Raw genomic sequence first — 22,944 nt, 5'->3', positions numbered from 1 at the left:
AAGGCAATGCCAAGCTTGGAAAACAGAGAGATCCTGGCAGGACGTGTGCCCCGCATGGCTCAGCTACAGAGCCACTGAAGTGGAGACACTGAGGGAGGTCTTCCAGGATGAGGTCTTCTGCAGTAGGGCTCATGGTGGGTGGGGTAAGGTGGGGCACAGAGGGCTACTCAGGAAAGAAGGCAGCTAACAAGAGCTTTGGTTAAAATATATACATATTGCCAGGCACAGTGGCTCACGCCTGTAATCCCAGCACTTTGGGAGGCCGAGGCAGGCGGATCATCAAGGTCAGGAGATAGAGACCATCCTGGCTAACTCGGTGAAACCCCGTCTCTACTAAAAATACAAAAACTTAGCCGGGAGTGGTGGCGGGCACCTGTAGTCCCAGCTGCTCGGGAGGCTGAGGCAGGAGAATGGCGTGAACCCGGGAAGTGGAGCTTGCAGTGAACCAAGATCGCGCCACTGCACTCCAGCCTGGGTGACAGAGCAAGACTCCGTCTCAAAAAAAAAAAAAAAATATATATATATATATATATATATTTATGTATATATACTGTAGAAAAAAAAAAGAGATAAATTTTTTTAAAAATAGGCTGAAGTTGGAGTAGGAGTGGTCCCAAGGGTCCCCTGGGAAAACACTCCCAGAAAAGGTGACTGTGATCCAGACCCTGATGCCATCAGGGAGAACGGTCCTGGTGAGAGAGACAGCAAGTGCTGGCTGCAACACAGGCAGGTTTGCATGGCTGGATCTATGTGACTGAGGGAAGTCACAGTTCACCCAGAGGAGCTGGGAGCCCATCTGGCAGGGACAGAGGTGGTTCTGGCAACCCCATAATAATACCACCAAAATCTACTGACCTCTTACCCCACACAGCTAAAGCTCAGAAACGATTGGTAATTGGCATTCTCCCAGCTGATGAGGGGCGCAGAATTCTGCCCCACATTTTTTTCGCCTCTCAACTATCCTGCTGCTTCTCATAGGGGCCCCCAGCCTGCAAAGGGGGGCCTCTTTCATCTGTGACAGCCATGTTTTTCTCTAGATTCCTCGGTTCATCGCTTCTCGTTGTTTTCTTGATAGAGATTCCGGAATCTGCCCCAGGTGTCTGGGAATGATGTGAAGCAGCACAGCAAGGAGTCCTGAGGCTGGGTCTGCCTGGCAGCCTGCGGGGGCGGGGGGACGCCTAAGCAGGGGATGCTGTAAGAATGGCCAGAGGAGACAGGGTGAGCAGAGAGGCTGAGAAGAGACAACAGGATCAGAGCAGGGGCTGTGGGGGAAAGGAAAGAGGGGGTCAGGCAGGGGCGCTAAGACAGCTCCATTCCCGTGTCAGCCTCAGTCCACAAATCTGATGTGAAGGCCTTGCCTACGGTGTTCTGCATTTTATGCACGGCTTGGTTCTTAGGGAGCCTCGGTTCTTAGAGAGCCTCATTAATGCAAAACTCCCCGTAAGGCAGGACTCATTCCCCACAAGAATAAACATACAGTAGGAGGAGATGTTCCCTCCACACAGAAAATCCACCACCACTGCAGCATATTATCATTTGTTTCTGCCTTGTCATCCTCATCTCTCAAATCCCAAAGAGGGGTCACCCCAAAATTGATGGCTCAGCCTCAGAGAGGCGGCCACTTGGTTGCCTCTCACGCGGACGTTGCACACCAAAGTTACTGACTTTAAGGCACATTTTTCAGCCCTGGTGCTGTTACCTCCTAATGAAGGGGTGGATGACATGTTGGAGGGTTTTTAAATTATTATTTTAAAATGATTTTTAAATTATTACAATAGTGAGTTATAAAATAGCAATACAAGAGTCCTCAAAACCCAGTGCAGGTGTTCTGATGCATGTAAACAGACACCTCGCCAGGCACTGGTGGAGAACGGAGACCATTCTATTTCTGCTCTCAGCTGACGTGGCGCCACCATGTGGTAACAGCACCAGGTCACGCAGCCTGCGGAGGCAAAGCAGGAACCCAGCTCCAAATGGGCATCTTAATCACTGCATGCTGGCTTTGAAATCTTGCTGTTTTCTGACTTTTGTTTTAATGATGGAAATCTACATTATGCCAAATTTGGCTCATAGTTTTTTTTGGTTTTGTTTTTTTTTTTTTTAGAGACAGGGTCTCACTCTGTCACCCAGGCCGGAGTGCAATAAGGCAAACATGGCTCACTGTAGCCTCGACATCCAGGGCCCAAGCAATCTTCCTGCCTAAACATCCCAAGTAGCTGGGACCATAGGCACACACCACCACACCTGGCTAATGTTTCAAAATTTGTTATAGAGACTGGTCTCAAAGTCCTCGTCTCAAGAGATCCTCCCACCTCGGCCTCCCAAACTGTTGGGATTACAGGCATGAACCACATAGATGCTTTTATATGGTTCTCCTTTAAATTCAAATTAGAATTCACATGAGGTGCAACGGGACTGTGGGCTCTGTGCCAGGCTGGGGGCCTGGCTGTGGGGTAGGCCTTGCCCTCTACTCGGAGCTGACCAGGGGACAGACCTAGCTCAATACAATGAGACAGTGCTATGGCAGGGGAGGGACAGAGGCTGCAGGAGCACAAAGGCCAGCTAACCCTGACTTTGGCCAAGAAAGGGGGTGTTTAGGGAAGACCTTCTGTAGGTGGTGACAATAAATTGTAACCAGAAGGATGGATGATTAAGAGTCAGCCAGGTGCCAGGCACGATGGCTCATGCCTGTGATCCCAGCACTTTGGGAGGCAGAGGTGGGAGTATCACTTGAGCCCAATAGTTCAAGACTAGCCTGGGCAATATAGTGAGACCCCCATCTCTAAAACAAAATAAGTAAAAATGAATTTTAAAAACAGAGTTAGCCAGGGGATCAGGTAGAAGAGCAAGCAACAGCCTGGACATCCTGTGAAGGCTGGGCCATGCTGGGGGACTTGGAGCATGTCAGGCTGGGGGAGGTGAAATGGCAGGGGCCAGGTCACCAAAGCCCTTGGAAGCCCTGCTACTGAGTCCTAAGAGTGACAGCAGATATTCAAGTGACAAAGGCCCTCCGCTGTTGAGACTGAGACTGGATGGGGCATGGGAGGAGCACAAGAACAGCTAACCGTCCAGAAAGCAGGTATGCCCGCTCAGCCTGCATTCCTAATTCCCTTGCCCTTTCTGTCTTTCATTTGATTCATACGAGAAAGAGGGAGCGCAGGCTCCAGAGGAAGAACATTGCTGGACCACACACTATGGACAAGACAGGAGGTGAGGCAGAGCAGGGTTTCTATAGCCCCGAGAGTGGCAGCCTTCCTTGCTTCCTATTACTGCTGTCCTGAGGCAACTGTGCTGGCGGCAGTGGGGTGGGGGGCTCTTATGTGTCACTGGGTCTTCCGGGGTGGGAGTGGGGAGCAGTCTGGGTTTTCAGTTATTAAAATGAACCAGTCACTGTACACACACCAATTAGTGCATTAAATATTATTAAAGTTGCCCGGGCACAGTGGCTCATGCCTATAATCCCAGCACTCTGGGAGGCCGAAGTGGGCAGATCACTTGAACCCAGGAGTTCAAGACCAGCCTGGGCAACATGGCAAAACCCTGTCTCTACAAAAAAAAAAAAAAGAAAAATCAGCTGGGCGTGGTAGTGGGCAGCTGTAGCCCCAGCTACTCAGGAGGCTGAGGTGGGAGGATCACCTGAGCTTGGGAGTGGGTTCTGTTATTTTCCCCGTTTGCTGAGATGTCTAGAGATGAACTGGCCTAGGATTATGTGATAGACAGGTCAGTAGCCGATCCAGGGTTTAATCAAGTGTTCTCAATCACTTGTGGTCAAGTTATGGGCATGGGTTATGACAGTGATTTAATACAGTTCATGTCAAATTATAAATTCCAGGAGACTGAAACTCTGTTTTCCCCTATCCCCAGCACCTAACACACAGCCTGGTATATACAGCTGGTGCTCAGTAAACACCTACTGGATGAATGATGTGACCAGAGGCTGCTCTCCTAGGTAGCCTCCACCCAACTCTGCCAACGTGGAATAGGGATGGGGCAGTTGGATGTGCGCAGGAGAAATACACCACAGGTGCCCACGTCACAGCTGGACAAGCTGGACAGCACTATGGTGTAACAGTGCCTGCTTCTCTGGCAGATCAGGCTGGAGGCAAGGAACTGATATACGTTCTGAATGTCCCAGTCTGTGGAGAGTCTAGGGCAGAGGGGACTCCCTGGGACAGAATTTCTAGTGCTCCCTGATATTCCTGTCATGACCCACAAGCCAGGAATCCCCATGTTTCCCTCTCTTCCCTCTTTTTTATAAGAAAATCAGGTAACACTGTAGTAGGAGTTAAGTTTAAAATCAGAGCATATAGCAAAACTACAAATAATCCAAGTAATTCTTTAAAAAACAAAACAAAAATAGAGACAGGGTCTCGCTGTGTTGCCTAGGCGGGTCTCGAACTCCTGGCTCAAGCAATTCTCCTGCCTTGGCCTCCCAAACTGTTGGGCATGAGACACTGTGCCCAGCTCAAGTAATCCCTAAACATTCCTCAAACCCCCACAACTACGCTTTTGAAAATTCCAATAATTAAATTCTTTGGTTTCTCCGTGCAGTTTAGCTGTGGCCACCCTTTCTCTGGGATAGTGGAAACGGGGTTTGGTTGATGGAGGTCAGGGGAATGGTGACAAGAAAAATAAAAAGAGGTTTCTCCTCTCTCTTCTGTTTAGTTTCTTTTTTGCCAAGTCTCTGGAATTGAAGCTGCCAAAGTTACACGAGCCCATGATGCCACTGTGCCATGAAACTGAAGACTCCAACCTCTACAGAGCCGACAGAGCGGGGCCTGCTCCAGCCAGGCAGAGGTGCTGCCAAAAACGGACCACGTGTGGTACCCTCTGACTGCCTGGAGAGACCTCGTGGGCTCTGTGAGGGGCAGGCTGGAGAAAGAAGCAGGTGGTGGCTCCCTGTTCATCAGACCCACCCAGTGGGAGGCCAAGGAGCTGCTTACCCCCACCACAGGCCTGGATGAAAAAGAGCTTGGGCTTCCCTCCCAGGCTGGGGCAGCTGGTCCCATTGAAGATGTTCACAATCCTCTCGACCGACACAGGGCATCCATCTGTGCCGTAGACAGCCCCTGGGAACTGCAGGTGGCTGGCCTAGAAGACCAAGAACCCTGGTTACAAAACCAAGAAGTTGGAGTAGGAATCCAACAGCCTGTTCAGAAGTTTTGTGGGGGCCAAGGATTTGGAAGGTCAAAGCCAGGGGCATGAGGCTGATTGAGACAGAGCAGGTTGGTTCTGGAAAGACCCTAGTCAGCATCTATTCCAGGGGTCTCATCTCAAACTCATGTGCCTCTAGGGGCCAGACAGTGTGCCTGGAGAGTGCTGGCTGTGGCCTCTAGACCAGTGGTTCTCAAAGTTTGGCCCCTGCAGCAGCAGCATCGATATGGCTTGGGAACGTGTAAGAAATGCAATTCCCGGGCCCCACCCAGACCTCCTAATCAGCAGTCTGGTCCTCCAGGCCCCTCTGACTGAGGCAGCTCAATGCTGAAAGTGGCTGCTTTAAATCAATTCAGCTCAAACCTAAGTGCACAGAAATCACCTGGGAACCTTGTTACTGGGCAGACTCGGAATGAAGAGGTCCAGGGTAGGGCCTGGGAGTCCACATTCCTCGTGAGCTCTAGAGACCACATTATGAGAGAAAGGACCAAAGGAAAAGCCCTTCCCAGCCACAGGCTGGAGTTTTACTGGCTGAGGATGCTGGCCTGGTCAGGCTAGACCTTTGCGGTTTGTCAAGAGAAACTAGAAATCCTGATTTTTATGTGAAATCTGCCAGTTTTCAAAACACCGTGCAGACCACAGGGAGACTCCAGTCCCCAGCTTGTAACTGTGATCTGTCCAATTCCTCAACTTAAAAGATGAGGAAATTAAGGCCCAGGAAGGGGTAAGGGCTTAATCACAATGACAAACACTTAAGGGGCCAAGCCCCCAGTGGGCCTGGTGTCCTGAGTCAAACTAGCAGCAAGGGGCCTGGGGCAATGCCTCACAGGACAGAGACAGGAGCTGAGACAACCTGTGTGCTGTACCTGCCTCCGAACAAATTCTGGGGGCAGGAGCTTCGTGAGTGGACCTGGTCTCTGCCCTCCCTCTCCCAGAGAGCTTCCCCCAGGAACACCGACCTGCCCAGAAAGGTGCAGCCAACTCCTCAAACCACATGGCTTCCAAGAAAACAACAGGAGGTGGGCAGGGCCCCACAGCCCCTTTCCACAAAGCCAAGGGTGTTCTGGACACAGGAAGGGACATGGCCCCTGCACGGCCTCTTGGCATGGCCTTTACCCAATGCCTGCCCAAGGAACGGAGGGATGCTTCCTACCTGACAGCCGTGAGAGAGAATGACCACCACACAGCAGTCCAGAGCACTGTGGTCCCGCCGTGCCAGCTCCAGCAAAGCTAGCACCATTTCCTACAAGAGAGGGCTGCAGGTGAGCCAGAAGCACCGACAGGTCCGGCTGCAGACTGGGACCTTCCTGACAATAAGAGGGCTCAGCCTGGCCGGGCACGGTGGCTCACACCTGTAATCCCAGCACTTTGGGAGGCCAAGGCGGGCCGATCATTTGAGGTCAGGAGTTTGAGACCAGCCTGGCCAACATGGTGAAACCCCGTCTCTGCTAAAAATACAAAAAAAAAAAATTCAGCCAGGCGTGGTGGCATGCACCTGTAGTCCCAGCTACTCAGGAGGCTGAGGCAGGAGAATTGCTTGAACCCGGGAGGTGGAGGTTGCAGTGAGCCGAGATCACGCCACTGCACTCCAGCCTGGATGACAAAGTGGGACTCTGTCCCCTGCCACCAAAAAAAACAAAACAACAAAGGGCCCAACCCAAAGGCCTGGGCAGAGCACTTTCTCAGCTTCCCAGGGCCAGTACTGAAGTGCCGACAGTCCCAGCAGTCGTGATAGCCACCGTTTGCCGGGAGAAGGTGCTATGCTTGGGCACTGTTCATCGAACCCCTAAAACAACCCAAGGGGGTAGGTACTATTCCTGCTTTCCAGACAAGGAAACTGAGGCACAGGAAGTCACACAGCAGGTGGCCGAGACAGCCAGTCCTCAAACCGGGACTTCTGCGTCTGAACTTGAACCTGTAGCCGCTGAGCCGTCCTACCTCCCATGGTCCTCCAGATGTAAGGGCTCATCTGGGGAGTCAGCTGGCTTTTGGGGTCCCTCGAAAGATACTTCCCCACCCACTGGCCCCCACCCTGTCTCCCTCCACAGACAGTGAGTGTACCTTGGCAGTCAGGTCGTGCTTCACCTCCACCATGAAATGCAGCAAAGAGAAGCGGCGCTGCAACTTCTCACAGTCAATGCTGGAGCCAGTGCGGGTGCTGAGCCCAGACTCACGGCAGAAGTTCACATTGTTGATAATGAGGCAGTGGCCACAGGGCTCCATGCTCAGGACGTAAGCCTGCCAGCACAGGGACCCTCGTAAACCCAGGCTCTCCCCGCGCTCCCCAGGGGACAGTCTGGAGAGGTGGGAAGAAAACAGGCTCCGCCCTCCCACACAAGGAGTAGCAGGGTCTCCACCCAGCATTCTAGGGCAAAAGAGAAGTAACTGCAGGATAGACTAACACTAGAAGGTGACCCCCCCCATCTTGGTATTCAGGGAAGGGAGCTGGTAACCTGGAAATCCAACAGCCACGAGTACTCATCCCAAAGGACCTCACAGGTCACCCAGGCCAGGGGCGTACCTGAGAACTCTGTCAGCAGAACTGTGCCCAGGCCATCTGGGGGCACCTAAGGCTGCTCCCTCCCCAGGCTCGGTCCCCTTGTAATTCTCTCTCAAGGCAGCCTGTTCTTTTGTTGATGGTACTTATCACTGTTTCTATTTATATACTCATTTGCCTAACTTCTCTCTCCCCTAACAGACTGATGGTTCCTTCCCAAGTGGCCCCAGCACAGAGCACAGGAGCCACATAATAAATACTTGTGAATGAGAGAGTGGCAACTTGGTACGGATCCCAATGCCTGCCCCTCATCAGGTCTGCCCCGCTTCTGCCCCCAGCTTTGCAAATGAGGAAAAGCAGGGTTGAATAATCTGTCCCAGCAGGTGCTGGGCCAGAGTCAGGGAGGCTAGGACCAGACCCCCACTGCCCTGCCTAGGGTTGGGTTCCCTGGGCTCCTGCCACACCTGCAGGGAAGCACCTGAGAGGGGGAGAGGGAAGGGCCCAGAGCCGGAGATACTAGCCCCAAATCTCATGGAGACTCACCAAATCTGCATTTCCCCTCAAACTCTCAGGAGCACCTGGGGAGACAGCAAAAGAGGGAAACATAATGTTGGGGTGCAGCAGAGGAGGGGCAAGGGGCTTTGTGAGGACAGCCGCCCAAGAACAGAGCAGCGGCAACTCAGACCCTCAGACGCTGCTGGTGGGAGAGCCAAATGGCAGAGCCGCCTTGGAGATCTGTTTAGAGGTTTCTAACAAAGTTAAACACACACCTACCCTCTGACAGCAAGTCCGCCCTCAGGTATATATCAAAGAACAAGGAGTGCAAATGGGCACAAAAGACTTGGCCAAAATGTTCCCTGAGGCCTTATTCATCATGCCCCAACCTAGAAACAACCAATCCAACAATATGATAGATATACAAATTGTGATAAAGCCACACAAGAGAACATTATATAGCCTAAAAAGGAATGAGCTACTGATGATACAGGAGAAATTATTTAGGCAGATAGAGTAAAACAGTCCTCAGCAGAATTTCCCCTTTAACAAAAAGCAGTCCCCAAATCATTTCCTTTTTTTTTTTTTTTTTCTACTCTTGTTGCCCAGGCTCGAGTGCAAAGGTGCAATCTTGGCTCACTGCAACCTCCCCGTCCCAGGTTCAAGCAATTCTTCTGTCTCAGCCTCCCAAGTAGCTGGAATTACAGGCACCTGCCACCACGCCCGGCTAATTTTTTTGTATTTTTAGTAGAGACGGGGTTTCACCATGTTGGCCAGGCTGGTCTCGAACTCCTGACCTCAGATGATCAACCCACCTCAGCCTCCCAACGTGCTGGGATTACAGGTGTAAGCCACTGTGCCTGGCCTCAAATCATTTCTTTTCTAACAAAGAGCAGCCTGAAAAATCGAGCTGCAGACATAGATAAGCAAGCTGCAAGCTCACATGAGTGAATGCCAGCAGCTGTGCCAATAGAAAAGCTACCAGGGGGCCAGGTATATTCAACAAGGAGGCTCCATCTTCCCTTCTTTGTCACCACGAGTACAGTAAAGAAGTAAGCAACAACATGGCACCGGCCAGATAGAGAATCCATCTGCATAACACAAGATTAGGGTGGGGTGGCCAGCTTTTCACACCCTATGCAAATGACACACCTAGTCCTAACCAGTTTTTGTAATCCTATGCAAATGAAACACCTGGTCTGACCAATCTTCATGCCATATGTAAATCAGACACCTCCTCCTCAAGCTCATCTATAAAACCCCTTGCATTCCACTGCAGAAGCAGCAACCCATTTCTCTGGGACCCCTGTCTCTGCAGCAGAGAGCTCTTCTCTTTGTTTCGCCTATTATACTTCCACTCTGAACCTCACTGTATGTCCGTGTCCTGGTTTTCCATGGCTGTGAAGACAATGAATCTTGGGTATTTACCACAGATGAATGACGCCGCTTCACTGATACATGCAAGGCAGGATAGCCTAGAAAATGTGCTGTGTAAGTCCAGGCGCGGTGGCTTACGCTTATAATCCCAGCACTTTGGGAGGCCGAGGTGGGTGGATCACCTGAGGTCAGGAGTTCCAGACCAGCCTGGCCAATGTGGTGAAACCTCCTCTCTACTAAAAATGCAAAAAGAAAAAAAAAAATTAGCTAGATGAGGAGGTGGGCACCTGTAATCCCAGCTACTCAGGAGGCTGAGGCAGGAGAATCACTTGAACCTGGGAGGCGGAGATTGCAGTGAGTCGAGATCGCACCACTGCACTTCAGCCTGGGCAACAAAAGCAAAAATCCATCTCAAAAAAAAAAAAAAAAGAAAATGTGCTGCGTAAAAAAAAAGCCAGACACCAGAGAGTATAGAGATGGTGTCTCACTGAGAAGAAATCACAGAGCAGAAAGAGGTGAGGGAAGCTCAGGAGAGTGGCTGCTCGCTGTCTGCAGTGTCCATAGGGGCCCAGCGCACAGCAGGTCCTCCGGAAATACTTGCAGAATGAATAAATGAATAAAGATGATTATTTTCCATCAATGTCAAAAGAGTTTTCATTTAGCAAGAAGTTGACTGGTCACCAGCTTAAAAGGTCACGAGATGTTTTTTCTTTTTTTTGAGACAGAGTCTCGCTCTGTCACCCTGACGCAGTGGTCCAAAACATTTATTAGGGAACTTAGAGTGCTGCAGCAATCCTTGAGGGAAGCAGCAAGAAAAAACGGGTGTCTACCTAGGTTTGGTCCATAGTGAAGGAATCGGGGTAAGGAGTTTACATGAGGGTTTAAGGAATTTGGCTCCAGGCCAGGGCCGGTTTCTTTCAGTGTTTTGGGCGATAACCTAGATACCTTTTTTTTTCTTTTTTTTTTTTTTGAGAGGGAGCCTCACTCTGTTGTCCAGGCTGGAGTGCAGTGGTGCAATCTCGGCTCACTGCAAACTTTGCCTGCGGGGCTCAAGTGACCCTTCCACCTAAACCATCAAGTAGCTGGGACTACACCACCACACCTAGCTAATTTTTTTTTTTTTCAGACAAGAGTCCCACTCTGTTGCCCAGGCCAGAGGACAGTGGTACAATCTTGGCTCACTGCAACCTCTGTCTCCCGGCTTCAAACAATTCTCCTGCCTCAGCCTCCTGAGTAGCTAGGATTACAAGCACACGCCACCATGCTCAGCTAATTTTTGCATTTTTAGTAGAGACAGGGTTTCATCATGTTGGCCAGGCTAGTCTCGAACTCCTGGCCTCAAGTGATCCGTCCGTCTTGGCCTCCCCAAGTGCTGGGATTACAGGTGTGAGCCACCACACCTGGCCTACCTAGATACCTTTTATCAGTGCCTGAGAACGTTTAAGGCCCAGGTTTGGGCTCAGGTCTACTGGGAAAAACCTGTGGCTGGCTGGGTCACAGGGTGGTCAAAGCACTCTGTAATTTTCAGTCAGGACACAGAAAGCAAGCAGGGGAACTGGGGGACTCTACAGAAGGGAAGATGCCCTGGGACTGACCCTCCCCAGCCCTTGGCAATTTAGAAATCACAGAAGGAAGCAGCGCTGACCAATGAGACCCACCCAAGGCTCACTCAATAGGAGGCCCCATGTGAAGTCCCTCCACACACCGCCTCGCTTACTCCTCGGAGCAGGCCCTTCAGCACAGAAGTACTGGCACACATCCCCATTTACCAGAGGGGAACTGGAGACTCAGAAACCCTGAGTTATAATGGGAGGTGAGAACAGCCACCAGCCCCAGAGCGAAGGGACCAGGAAGCCAGGTAGGGCTGAAGAGCCAACTTCTACTTTCAAGGAAGTTCCAACCCAGGCAAGGCATGAGCAGAGAAAGCTACTGTGATGGTTGAGTTCACAGGTTAACCTGACTAGATCACAGGGTGCCCAGATATTTGGTTAAATATAACAGTATTTCTCAGGGTGCCTGTGAGTGTTTTGGGGATGAGAATGGGATTTGAATAGGTGGACAGAGTAAAGCAGATGGCCCTCCCCAGGAGGGTGGGCCGCGTCCAATCCATCAAGGGCCTGAATAGAATGAAACAGTGGAGAACAGGAGAATTTGATCTCTCTGTGTCTTACTGCTTGAGCTGGGACATCAGTCTTCTTCTGCCTTTGGAACGGGACTTCTACCAGTGGTGCTCCTGGATCTCAGGCCTTCAGAACCAGACTGGAACTACACTACCGACTTTCCTGGCCTCCAACTTGCAGATGGAAAACCATGGGACTTCTCAGCCTCCACAACGGCATAAGCCAGTTCCTTGTAATAAATATGTTTTTAGATAAAGATATATATACACACACACATAAAAATATATGTATAGATCTTTCTATGTATATCTGTGTGTGTTTGTGTGTATATGTATATATACAAAAAACAGAGGCCCAGAGACTCAACTACTTGCCCACTGTGACACAGCTGGTAAGTGCTGGAGTTGGGATTTGAACCCAAGTGCCTCGGACTCACTCCATCACTGCCTCATAAAGGACAAATGGTTTGGCCGGGTATGGTGGTGGCTCACACCTGTAATCCCACCACTTTGGGAAGCCGAGGCGGATGGATCATGAGGTCAGGAGATCGAGACCATTCTGGTTAACATGGTGAAACCCCATCTCTACTAAAAAAAAAGATACAAAAAAATTAGCCAGGCGTGATTGTGATGGTGGGTGCCTGTCGTCCCAGATACTCAGGAGGCTGAGGTGGGAGAATGGCATGAACCTAGGAGGTAGAGCATGCAGTGAGCCAAGATTGCACCACTGCACTCCAGCCTGGGCGACAGAGCGAGACTCTGTATCAAAAAAAAAAAAAAAGAAAGAAAAAAAAAAAGAACAAATGGCTCATTATCTTTCTTGTCTCTGTATTTGTGCCATTACTCATTAGCTCATGCAAATGTTTACTAACTACCTGCTGAGTTCTAGGTGTTGGGGATGCAGTATTGAACAAAAGATGCTGTTTTATACACACACGCACATGCACACACACACCCGCTGTAGGTTCTGTTTCTCTGGAGAATCCTGAGAACACAGCTACCAACTGTTCTCCCAGCCCTCCCAGGCAGTTGGCCCTGGCTGGAACAAGCAGTTACACACAGGCATCATGTCTGAAACGAAGAAAGTTCCTTCCATTCTGAAGGAAAAGTCGTTTTCCTCTGAATATACGAAGACAAAGCCACTCTCTCTGGTGGGTCCCCGATGATGCACCTCGAAAGCACTGTGTTCAGCTTCTTCATAGCACTACCCACAGCCGTGAATCAAGACCAAATTATGCAAGCATGAATTGAGTATCTGCCCCTCTCCAGGTGAAGGCAAGGACTGGACATCCTTGTTCGAAGCTGCATCCCCAACACCTAGAACCCAACAGGTACTTAGCAAACATCTGCATGAGCTAATGAGTAATGGCACAAATATAGGGCCAAGAAAGAGAAAGAGCCATTTGTTCTTCATGAGGCAGTGATGGAGTGAGTTCAAGGTACTTGGGTTCAAATCCCAACTCCAACACTTAGCACCTGTGTCACAATGGGCAAGGAGCTCAGAGTCTCTGGGCCTCTGATTTGTCCATCTGTATTACAGAATAATAGGAGCAACTATCAACCTCATAGGATTGTGATGATACCTCAAACGATTAATACATGTGAGGCACATAGAACAACACCTGACACACTTGACAACTCAATAAAACTGATGTGTCCATCATTACTATTATTATTCATTGACACTCAAGCTCAATGAATATGTATGAGTGTGGTGTGTGTACTCAGCCCCACCACACTAACACTTTGGGCCAGATTCTTCTTTATTGTGCATAGCTACTCTGTACACTGTTGGGTTTTGGCAGCAACTCTGCTACTCACTAGATGCCAGTAGCACCCACCCACCCTCAGTTATAACAACCAGATTTGTCTCTAGACATTGTCAAATGTCCCTTGGAGGTCGGGGCAAAATCGTCCCCAGTGTGAAACGCTGACCTACAGCATCCTTTCCTGTACTCACTTATGAAAGGCTCTGCTGCTGGCCCTATTCTTGCTCAGCCCGACATTCCCATAAGTATGAACACACAGCTCTTCCTTTGTGGATCACCATGAAACCTACCTTGGGAAGCATTCCCATGCAGTACTCAGGAGTCTAAGGCCCAGCACCTAAAAAGGACATCTCCAGCCAGGCATGGTGGTGTGCCTGTAGCCCCAGCTACTCGGGAGGCTGAGGTGAGAGAACTGGTTGAACCTGGCAGGCAGAGGTTGCAGTGAGCCGAGATCACACCACCGCACTCCACCCTGGGTGACAGAGTACGACCCTATCTCAAAAAATAATAATAATAAGGTAAAAAAATTAAGTGATCTTACTGTTGTTGTTATTATTTACCCTTCAGAATTAAGCTCCTACTGGGAATAAATATTCACAACAAATAGGAAATAAAACACCTTCCAAAAAAACAGGAAGTTTCAAATTCTGACTGTTGGTCCTAAATGACTCACGTTGACATTTCCCAGAACCAAATAACAACAGATGAGCTTTGTATTCTGCCTGTCTCCTTTACAGGATAGTAATGCACGTGGCCAATTCCAGAACCAGTCTTCTTCCTTACACTTCAAGCAAATGCAGCTTCATACCCTCATCATATTTGTCTGTTTCTCCGCCTTAGTGGATTGCCCAAAAATCACAGTTATTCAGCAAGTACTCAATAATGTTCACCATTATTATTATGAATATTAATTTTGATACGATGCAATGGTCCACCTGGCACCCACGAAACAGGAAGTGCTAGATCTCCACACGCTGCCATGGGAACAAAGCCCCAACTGAAAATAACCCACATGTCCATCAATAGGAAAATGGTTAAATAAATTGTGGATTGTGCAGAAAAGGAACTGCTGCCATCTAGAAATTAAAAAGAATGAACTACTGATATGCACAACAATATGAATGAATTTTGTTGGATTTTTGTTGAAAGAAAACAACACTTTTTACCCATCACACAGGAAAAAAATGTCAATACTCACTGTTCGCAAGAATGTGAGAAAGTGGTCACCTTCACTCATAGTTGGTGAGATTATAAAATGACACCATTTGGGCCGGGTGCAGTGGCTCACACCTGTAATTCTAGCACTTTGGGAGGCCAAGGTAGGCAGATTACTGGAGCCCAGGAGTTTGAGGGCAGCCTGGGCAACATGGTGAGACCCCATCTCTACAAAAAATTTTTAAATTGGCCAGGCATGGGCTGGGAGTTGTAGCTCACACCTGTGATCCCAGCACTTTGGGAGACTGAGGCGGGCAGATCACTTGAGGCCAGGAGTTCAAGACCAGCCTAGGCAACATGGTGAAACCCCGTCTCTACTAAAAATACAAAAATTAGCCAGGCGTGGTGGTGGGTGCCTGTGGTCCCAGCTAATCGGGAAGCTGAGGCAGGAGAATTGCTTGAATCTGGGAGGTGGAGGTTGCAGTGAGCCGACATTGAGCCACTGCACTCCAGCCTGGGCGACAGAGCAAGACTCCCTCTTTAAAAAAAAAAAAAAAAAAAAAATGGCCAGGGGTGATACCATGTACAGCTATCCAGGAGGCCAAGGTGGGAGGATTGCTTGAGCCCAGGAGATTGAGACCAGCCTGGGCCACATAGTGAGATCCCGTCTCTACTCTACAAAAAATACAAAAAAAAATAGCACACAGCTACCTGGGAGGCTAAGGGGGAGAATCACTTGAGCCGGGAATTCAAGGCTGCAGTGAGCCGTGATCACGCCACCGCACTCCAGCCTGGGCCACAGAAGACCTTGTCTCAATTAAAAAAAAAGAAAGACACAATTTTTACATTTCTTTTTTCTTAGAGACAGGATCTCACCAAGTTGCCCAGGCTGGCTGTGAATTCCTAGCCTCATGCAGTCCTCCTGCCTCAGCCTCCCAAGTAGCTTGTCCTACAGGCTCACACTACCACATCTGGCTAAAATGACATATTTTTGAAGTATAAGTTGGTAGCATCTATAGGACAGGAACAAGTACACTTTAACACACAATTCCATTTCTAGAAACATCCTGCAGTCAGAACTAGACGTACATGCCAGGCTTACTGCAAAAACAACACGATGTCCATCAGCATGCGTTGGATCAATGAGGTGTGTCCCACAAAGCACACGTGGGGCTACCCTGCAGAGCAGACAGAACGGGTAAGCCTGGGCTGCAGCCCTGTCTCCACTCCTCACTAGCTGTGCGATTTGGCACAGGTTGCGTCCCAGTCTGTGGCTCACTTTGTCTAACAGCAAAGCACCTGCCTTACAAGAGAGATGGGGAGATTAAATCAGATCATTTATGTAAGCACTCCGAACAGTGCCTGGCAAATAGCAAGCACTCAATAATATTCACCATTACTATTATGATTATTAACTATGATACCATGCAATGGTCCACGAGGCACCCATGAAACAGGAAGTGCTAGAGCTCCACACGCTGCCATGGGAACAAAGCCCCAACTGAAAACAACCCACATGTCCATCAATAGGAAAATGGTTAAATAAATTGTGGATTATTCAGAATAGGAACTGCTGCCATCTAGAAATTAAAAAGAATGATATGCACAACAATATGAATGAATTTCACGATACAATGATGAGTGAAAGAAGCCAGGCTCAAGAGTATTTAAGACTATATAGGATTTATATTGAAGTTCAACGACAAGCAAAAGGGATCTCTGGCGATGGAGATGAGAATGGTGATTACTTTGGGAAAGGGGAAGTGGGAAAAGATGGAAAGAGAGAGGACAGTCTTACAGGACCCTGGAATGTTTTCATCTTGACGATCTGGGTGTTAGTTACCTGTGGGTACACATAGGTAAAAATCACCCAGCTGTACTCTTGGAATTTATGCATTTTGTTGGATGTAGCCGTGTGGCCTTTGGCAAAGTATTTAATTTCCACGAGCTTCAGTCAGTTTCTCCATCAACAAGGATGGGTCTAATGACACCTGCCTTGCGGGGTTGCTCTAAGGGAAGAAGGTTAGGGTAAATACCTTGCAGATGTCTGTTTGTATGGGGCAGATAGAACCCAGGACTCTCTCCTACCCCCAGACATAAGGTAGTCCAAGCTACCCACCCAGACCGAAAGGCAAATCCAAAACAATAGATGGATCTGGAAACACTGATCAAAACCTGAGACCCGCTATCTCAAAGGCAGGAAAAAAAAACAAAAACAAAAAACCTGGGACACCCAAAACAGACCTCAATACATGGTTTTCAGAGGAGGGGCTGCCAAGATTCAACCTCCTGAAAACCTCCCAGAATTTTGCCATCCCTATGAGCATTCAGAAAGACAATGCTAAAATTAAATTCTGAATCTCAGTCCACCCAGCTGTACTCACAGTCAGTCCCAGATGACTACATGTCATGCCCACCCACCAATCACTCTCTCAATACTTACCAACATCACCGAATCCTCCAGAACCAATGTCCACTGGTCTGGGTGTTTCCGGTCTGAGAACCTCTGGTTTGCGAATCTCTGGTCTGAGCACCACCGGGGTAAGGTTTTCTAGGGTTGGCTTCGACAACTTTACTGCTTGCCTGTTAGTTCGCAGGAACGAAGCCAACATGTCCTGGCCTGTGTCCACTAAGCAGGAGATGAACGAAGGAAGAGCTTGACTCCCTCGAGTCTCTAGATCTGTGATCAGTTGCCTGGCCTGATCCCGCCGAGATCCAGAGCCTGCCCGCTGTTTAGAAAGAGAGGCAGGATACTAATTACCCATGTACTTTTATATGGCTCTCACCTTGTCTCCCCATTTCCCAGCTACTGTAAGTCGAAACAGTCAGGCACGTGGGCAGCAATGGAGCTGCAAGTGCGATGAGTGTGTGCCACTTACCAGCCTCTGATGATCTGTTTATTATTTCGCAGGGCAAAAGATGCCCAACACTATGCTAAGTGCTGAAAATGCTACCATGGACAGTCTCAGTCCTTAAGGAGCAAATTTCTAATGAGGAATGCAATCAGACAAATCAGCAATGACACAGCAAGAGACAAGTGCCCAGAGGGAAGGCACATGGGGCTGAGGGTATCAGAAGTGAATAGCAAATTCAGAGTCTTATGAGGTAGGAGGTAGACAGTGGCAAGAGACAAGGCCTTTGGGTGGCCAGGCCAAGAAATTCATCCTGAGACCTGTCAGGTGCCACCGAAGAGTTTTTTTGTTTTCTTGTTTTTTGTTTTTTTTTTTTTTACCTTGAGACAGAGTCTCACTCTGTCACCCAGGCTAGAGTGTAGTGGTACAATCTTAGCTCACTGCAACCTCCAGCTCTGAGGTTCAAGCGATTCTCCTGCCTCAGCCTCCGGAGTAGTTGGGATTACGGGCACACACCACCATGCCTGGCTAATTTCTTTTGTATTTTTAGTAGAGACAGGGTTTCACCATGTTGCCCAGGCTGGTCTTGAACTGACCTCAAGTGATCCTCCAGCCTTGGCCTCCCAAAGTGCTGGGATTACAGGGATGAGCCACCATGGCCAGTCTTCAGTTTTTTCTGTTTTTTGTTTTTGTTTTTTTGAGAAAGAGTCTTGCTCTGTCACCCAGGCTGGAATGCAGTGGTACCATCTCAGTTCACTGCAACCTCCACCTTTCAGGTGCAAGTGATTCTCCCACATCAGCCTCCCAGGTAGCTGGGACTACAGGAACCCGCCACCATGCCTGGCTAATTTTTGTATTTTTTGGTCGAGATGGGGTTTCACCATGTTGGCCAGGCTGGTCTCAAACTCCTGACCTCAAGCGATCCACCAACCTCAGCCTCTCAAAGTGCTAGGATTACAGGCATGAACTACTGTGCAAGGCCACCAAAGAGTTTTAAGATTGGAGTGACAGAGACAGATACGCCTTTTCAAAAAATCATCCTGGGGTCAGGGTGAAAAATGGAAAGGAGTGAGCCATAGCCAGACCAGAAGGCAGCAAAGATGGTGCAGCTAAAATAGAGAGAAGTGAAAGGACAAAGCAGAGATACAAAGAGGGAGGGTCCATAGGACATGGGCACTGACTGGTGGGACTGTGAAGGCAGAGCAAGGGTCAAGGTTGACAGGCAGGCCAGGCACAGTAGCTCATGCTTGCAATTCCAGCACTCTGGGAGGCTGAAGTGGGAGGATAGCTTGAGCCCAGGAGTTCAACACCAGCCTGGGTAATGCAGTGAGATCCTATCTCTACAAAAACTTAAAAAAATTAGCCAGGTACAGTGTCATGCACCTGTAGTCCTAGCTACTCAGGAGGCTGAGGCAGGAGGATGGCTCGAGCCCAGGAGGTTAAAGCTGCAGTGAGCTGTGATAGCACCACTGCACTTCAGCCTGGGCAACACAGCAAGACCCTGTCTCAAAAAAAAAAAAAAAAGTTGAAGGTGTTAGGATGGTGGGGTCAGTCACTAAGACAGAAGAAAGATTCTGGTTATCTGCCACCTGTCTTCAGACACCCAGCACTGGACAGGTTCTCAGGATCCACAGGGATAAGATGGCACCATGTCCTCAACTATCCTACAGCAGCACTGTCTATGAGAACCTTCCATGATAATGGAAATATTCTTGGTCTACACTGTCCCATATGGTAACCATACATCACATGACCACTGAGCACTTGGGTGGTACAACGGAGGAACTGAATTTTTGTGGGCGAAAGATTACCTAGGTGCCAAGGCAAGAGACTGAAGCCACAAACTGTTTCAGTATAATAAAGAAAATAGTTAGAATAAGAATAGTCATAATACAAATTAGATACAGAGATGATCATGGATAATATCAATCATTATTATAAACATTATTAATCATTAGCTTTTAATATTACTCTTTGTTGCATTGCTAATATAACTTAGGAATAACCAGCGGGTACAGGGTCAGGTGCTGAAAGGACATTGTGAGAAGTGCCCTAGAAGGCAAGATGTGAGCCCTCTGTCACACCCGCAAAAGGGCCACTTGAGGGCTCCTTCGTCACGCAGTAATGCCAGCGTCTGGGAAGGCACGTGTTACTTAGCAGACCGTGAAAGGGAGTCTCCTTTCCTTGGAGGAGTCAGGAAACGCTCCACTCCACCAGCTTCTTGTGGGAGGCTGGATATTATCCAGGCCTGCCCGCAGTCATCTGGAGGCCTAAACCCTCCCTGTGGTGCTGTGCTTCAATGGTCACGCTCCTTGTCCACTTTCATGCTCCTCCCGTACTCCCGGCTCCTCTTTGAAGTTCGTAGTAGATAGCGGTAGAAAAAATAGTGAAAGTCTTAAAGTCTTTGCTTTCTTATGAGTGTATAGAAGAAAACGCTGACGTATGCTGCCTTCTCTCTCTGCTTCGGCTACCTAAAGGGAAGGGCCCACTTTCCTATGATCACGTGACTTGCTTCACCTTATCAATCACCTAAGACGACTCACCCTCCTTACCCTGCCCCCTTGCCTTGTATCCAATAAATAACAGCGCAGCCAAGCATTTGGGGCCACTACGGTCTCTGCGTCTAGGTGGTAGTGGTCCCCAGGGCCCAGCTCTCTTTTCTTCTATCTGTCTTGTGTCTTCATTTCTACGATCTCTCGTCTCCGCACACAAGGAGAAAAACCCACAGGCCCTGTGGGGCTGGACCCTACAGATTTTTAACTTTATTTAATTTTAATTACTTCAAATTTACCTTTAACCACATGTGGCTAATGGCTACTACAAACCTGTAGTGCCACTAAGAAGGTGAGTCTCACTAGCAGAGCAGTTGGCCACATGCAAATAGATGGTGGTGTTTAGATTTCTCTCCACATTTGCTAAACACTCCAGGAGGTCAACACTGTGTAAATGCATTGGTTCATCTTTTTCTCCCTCAATAACCTGATAGAGTTAAATTACAATTTCCCAACTTTTTAGGGTAAGAAATTTCAGGGAAACTGAGTCACAGAAAGGGGTTTTTCTGTTTGTTTGGTTCATTGGTTGTGGTTTTTTACGACTTGCTAATACGTTACAAGGCCAGGATGAGCGCCCAGATCCAAAACCTGCCTGTTTTTCAGCCATACTAGGGTGACAAAATGGCAACCTGTGGTTCCCACAAGGTTCTTAAAAAATTTCTGAATTTGTTGCTAACATTTTAAGCCAGGGAATTTGACAGAGGAATCAAGATTTCCAGCTTCTTTTTTAAAATGTGAAAGCTGGCCCAGGTACAGTGGCTCACACCTGTAACCCCAACACTGAGGCAGGAGAATCACTTGAGGCCAGGAGTTTGAGACTCATCTGGACAACATAGCAAGGCTCCTATCTGTACAAAAAAAAATTTTTTTTAATTAGCCAGGCATGGTGGCATGTGCCTAAAGTCCCAGCTACTCTAAAGGCTGAGGCAGGAAGACCACTTAAGCCAGGAGGTCAAGGTCGCAGTGAGCCATGATCTCATCACTGCACTCCAGGCTGGGCAAGAGTGAGACCCTGCCTCAAATAAGTGAAAGATCTGGCAATACTGGGCCATTTGCTGGTATGGCCATACTCAGCTGGAGTCAGAGAGCAGTGCAAAGGTATCCACTATGATGCCCATCCATCAGGCCTCCACAGGCACTGAGTTTGTGATCCCCGTGAACATTCCTGAAGGCAAGGACTGTGGCCTCAAACCATTTCTGTTCCCCAGTAGGGGCCACACAGAAGTCACAAGACTTAATTATTAATGAATAATTACTCATATGATACTCAATTATTTAAAGACTCTTTCCCTGGGCCAGGGCACTGGCCAGGGATATCCAGCCAGCCACTCACACCTACTGCACCTCATGGTAGGAAATATCTCCTGAGTCCTCACAGGCCTGTGATGAGGGTCAAATGAGATAAAGATGAGAAAGTGCTTTTAAAGAAAACCTCAAATGTTTGACTTTATTATTCTCCATTACCTGCATCAGGTCCCCTCATTTCCAAAACCTCTTAACAAAACATAAACTGAACACAGAAGGGGCTGGCCAAAGAGGGCAGGGCACACTGAGCCCTCGCTCTGTGCCTGGCACTACATTGTTTCACATCCATTATTTCATTTAGTCCTTATGACAGTATTATTCTTATTCCCATTTCACAGCCCAGAAACCGTGGCTCAAAGAGGGTAAATGACTGGCCCAAGAACACGCTGCCAGGCAGTCTTGATGCCAAAGTGGGTTCCCAATATCTCTATACTAGAAAAGTAAAAACGCACACGCCTCCTTCCTCGCAAGTATTAAACTAAAATGGAGACCAACCATGAATAATTCCTGAGCAGACAAAACCGATCAGGTATCCTTAGTGACCTAAATCTTGCTTAAACTGCAAACAGCAAAATTTAACTTGGGTCATATCTGATAAATGCTTATGTTAGAGAGAAGTAAAACTTAACTCCAGCCAATGATAAGCAAGCATAAGCAATCAACTAACAGACCTTTAAAAAAAAAAAAAGGGCAATTTTGTAACTGCAAACCAATCAAATAATTTCGTTATTTTGCTTCCACATTTTCCCAATAAATACTTGCCTCTGACCTTTTGTCATTGCAACACTAAACCTCTTTCAGTCTGGTGTTCTCCGATTCATGAACTGTTTCTAATTCAAAGTTTTCAAGATGGGTCTCACATTTTTCCTTTACACAAGACACACAAGCACTAACGGTGGACGCTGACTGAGTATGGCGTGGAATCGCTTTAGCGAACACCCGACTAAGAGGTGTTCGGGATTCTTAGTCTCCGCTGAGGGGTTCGAAGCCACAGGGAAAGCTAGGCTCCCGCACAATGGCTCCTCGAGGGGCGTGGGGACCCGGCCGTGCAGCGCGGGGCCAGGGGGCCAGGGGCGGGGGCGCACCTGGATGTCCTCGATCATGTGGGGCTTGAACAGCTCGCGGCTCAGCAGGGCGTCCCAGAGCTGATCCACCTGCAGCTCCTCCACCAGCCGCAGCCGGCACCGCCGCAGGAGCCGCCGGTCCGCTTCATCCATGGCGAAGAGCCTCAGTCTGCTTCCGGGCCTCGGCCGCCCGCCCCAGTCCCCAGGACCCGCCCCACTCCCCAGGGCCCGCCCCCGCGTCACTGCCCAGGGTCAGTCTTCGCTCCACCGCCTCAGGACGCATCTCCAATGCCTCACCCCGCCCCCAGGAGTCGCGCTTGCGTCACCTCCCCGCCCTCAGGACAACCCTCCGCGCCTCGCCCTGCCCCCAGGGTCAACTCTCGGGTAACCGCCCCGCCCCAGAACCCGCCCCCACGTCCCCGCACCGCCCCCGCGTCACCGCCCCGCCCCCAGGACGCATCTGCAAGGCCTCGCCCCGCCCCAAGGATTCGCTCTTGGGTCCCCGCCTCGCCGTCAGAACGCACCTCCGCGCCTCGCCCTGCCCCCAGGGTCAATTCTCGGGTCACCGCCCCGCCCCTGAACTTGCCCCCGCGTCACCGCCCAGT

General features: G+C 49.2%; 1 protein-coding gene and 2 long non-coding RNA genes across 3 annotated transcripts in view; 1 reads left to right on the top strand and 2 right to left on the bottom strand.

Annotated features, from left to right (window-relative positions):
* Window positions 1-22,513, bottom strand: part of CASP9 (caspase 9) — a 30,455-nt gene extending 7,942 nt beyond the window's left edge. Inside the window, exons 1-6 of the mRNA XM_001082859.5 lie at window positions 22,361-22,513; window positions 17,010-17,295; window positions 8,195-8,229; window positions 7,216-7,392; window positions 6,308-6,397; window positions 4,944-5,091 (exon numbers count right to left, since the gene is read on the bottom strand). Coding sequence (XP_001082859.2) covers window positions 4,944-5,091; window positions 6,308-6,397; window positions 7,216-7,392; window positions 8,195-8,229; window positions 17,010-17,295; window positions 22,361-22,492 — 868 coding nt within the window. The 5' untranslated portion in view covers window positions 22,493-22,513. The remainder of the gene's footprint in view (window positions 1-4,943; window positions 5,092-6,307; window positions 6,398-7,215; window positions 7,393-8,194; window positions 8,230-17,009; window positions 17,296-22,360) is intronic.
* On the top strand, window positions 1,633-7,928 carry LOC144336122 (uncharacterized). Its single transcript, XR_013407584.1, has 2 exons — window positions 1,633-3,210; window positions 4,666-7,928. It is a non-coding gene; the product is annotated as an uncharacterized LOC144336122 (long non-coding RNA).
* LOC144336121 (uncharacterized) lies at window positions 8,750-16,428 on the bottom strand. Its single transcript, XR_013407583.1, has 3 exons — window positions 16,410-16,428; window positions 15,656-15,744; window positions 8,750-13,833 (listed from the first exon to the last, which is right to left on the bottom strand). It is a non-coding gene; the product is annotated as an uncharacterized LOC144336121 (long non-coding RNA).
* Window positions 22,514-22,944: the final 431 nt, after the last annotated feature.

The sequence above is a fragment of the Macaca mulatta genome, chromosome 1, assembly GCF_049350105.2.
Source record: "Macaca mulatta isolate MMU2019108-1 chromosome 1, T2T-MMU8v2.0, whole genome shotgun sequence".
NCBI lineage: Eukaryota > Metazoa > Chordata > Mammalia > Primates > Cercopithecidae > Macaca > Macaca mulatta.
Note: the sequence above shows the minus strand (reverse complement) of the source record. Positions and strands in the feature narration are given on the sequence as shown.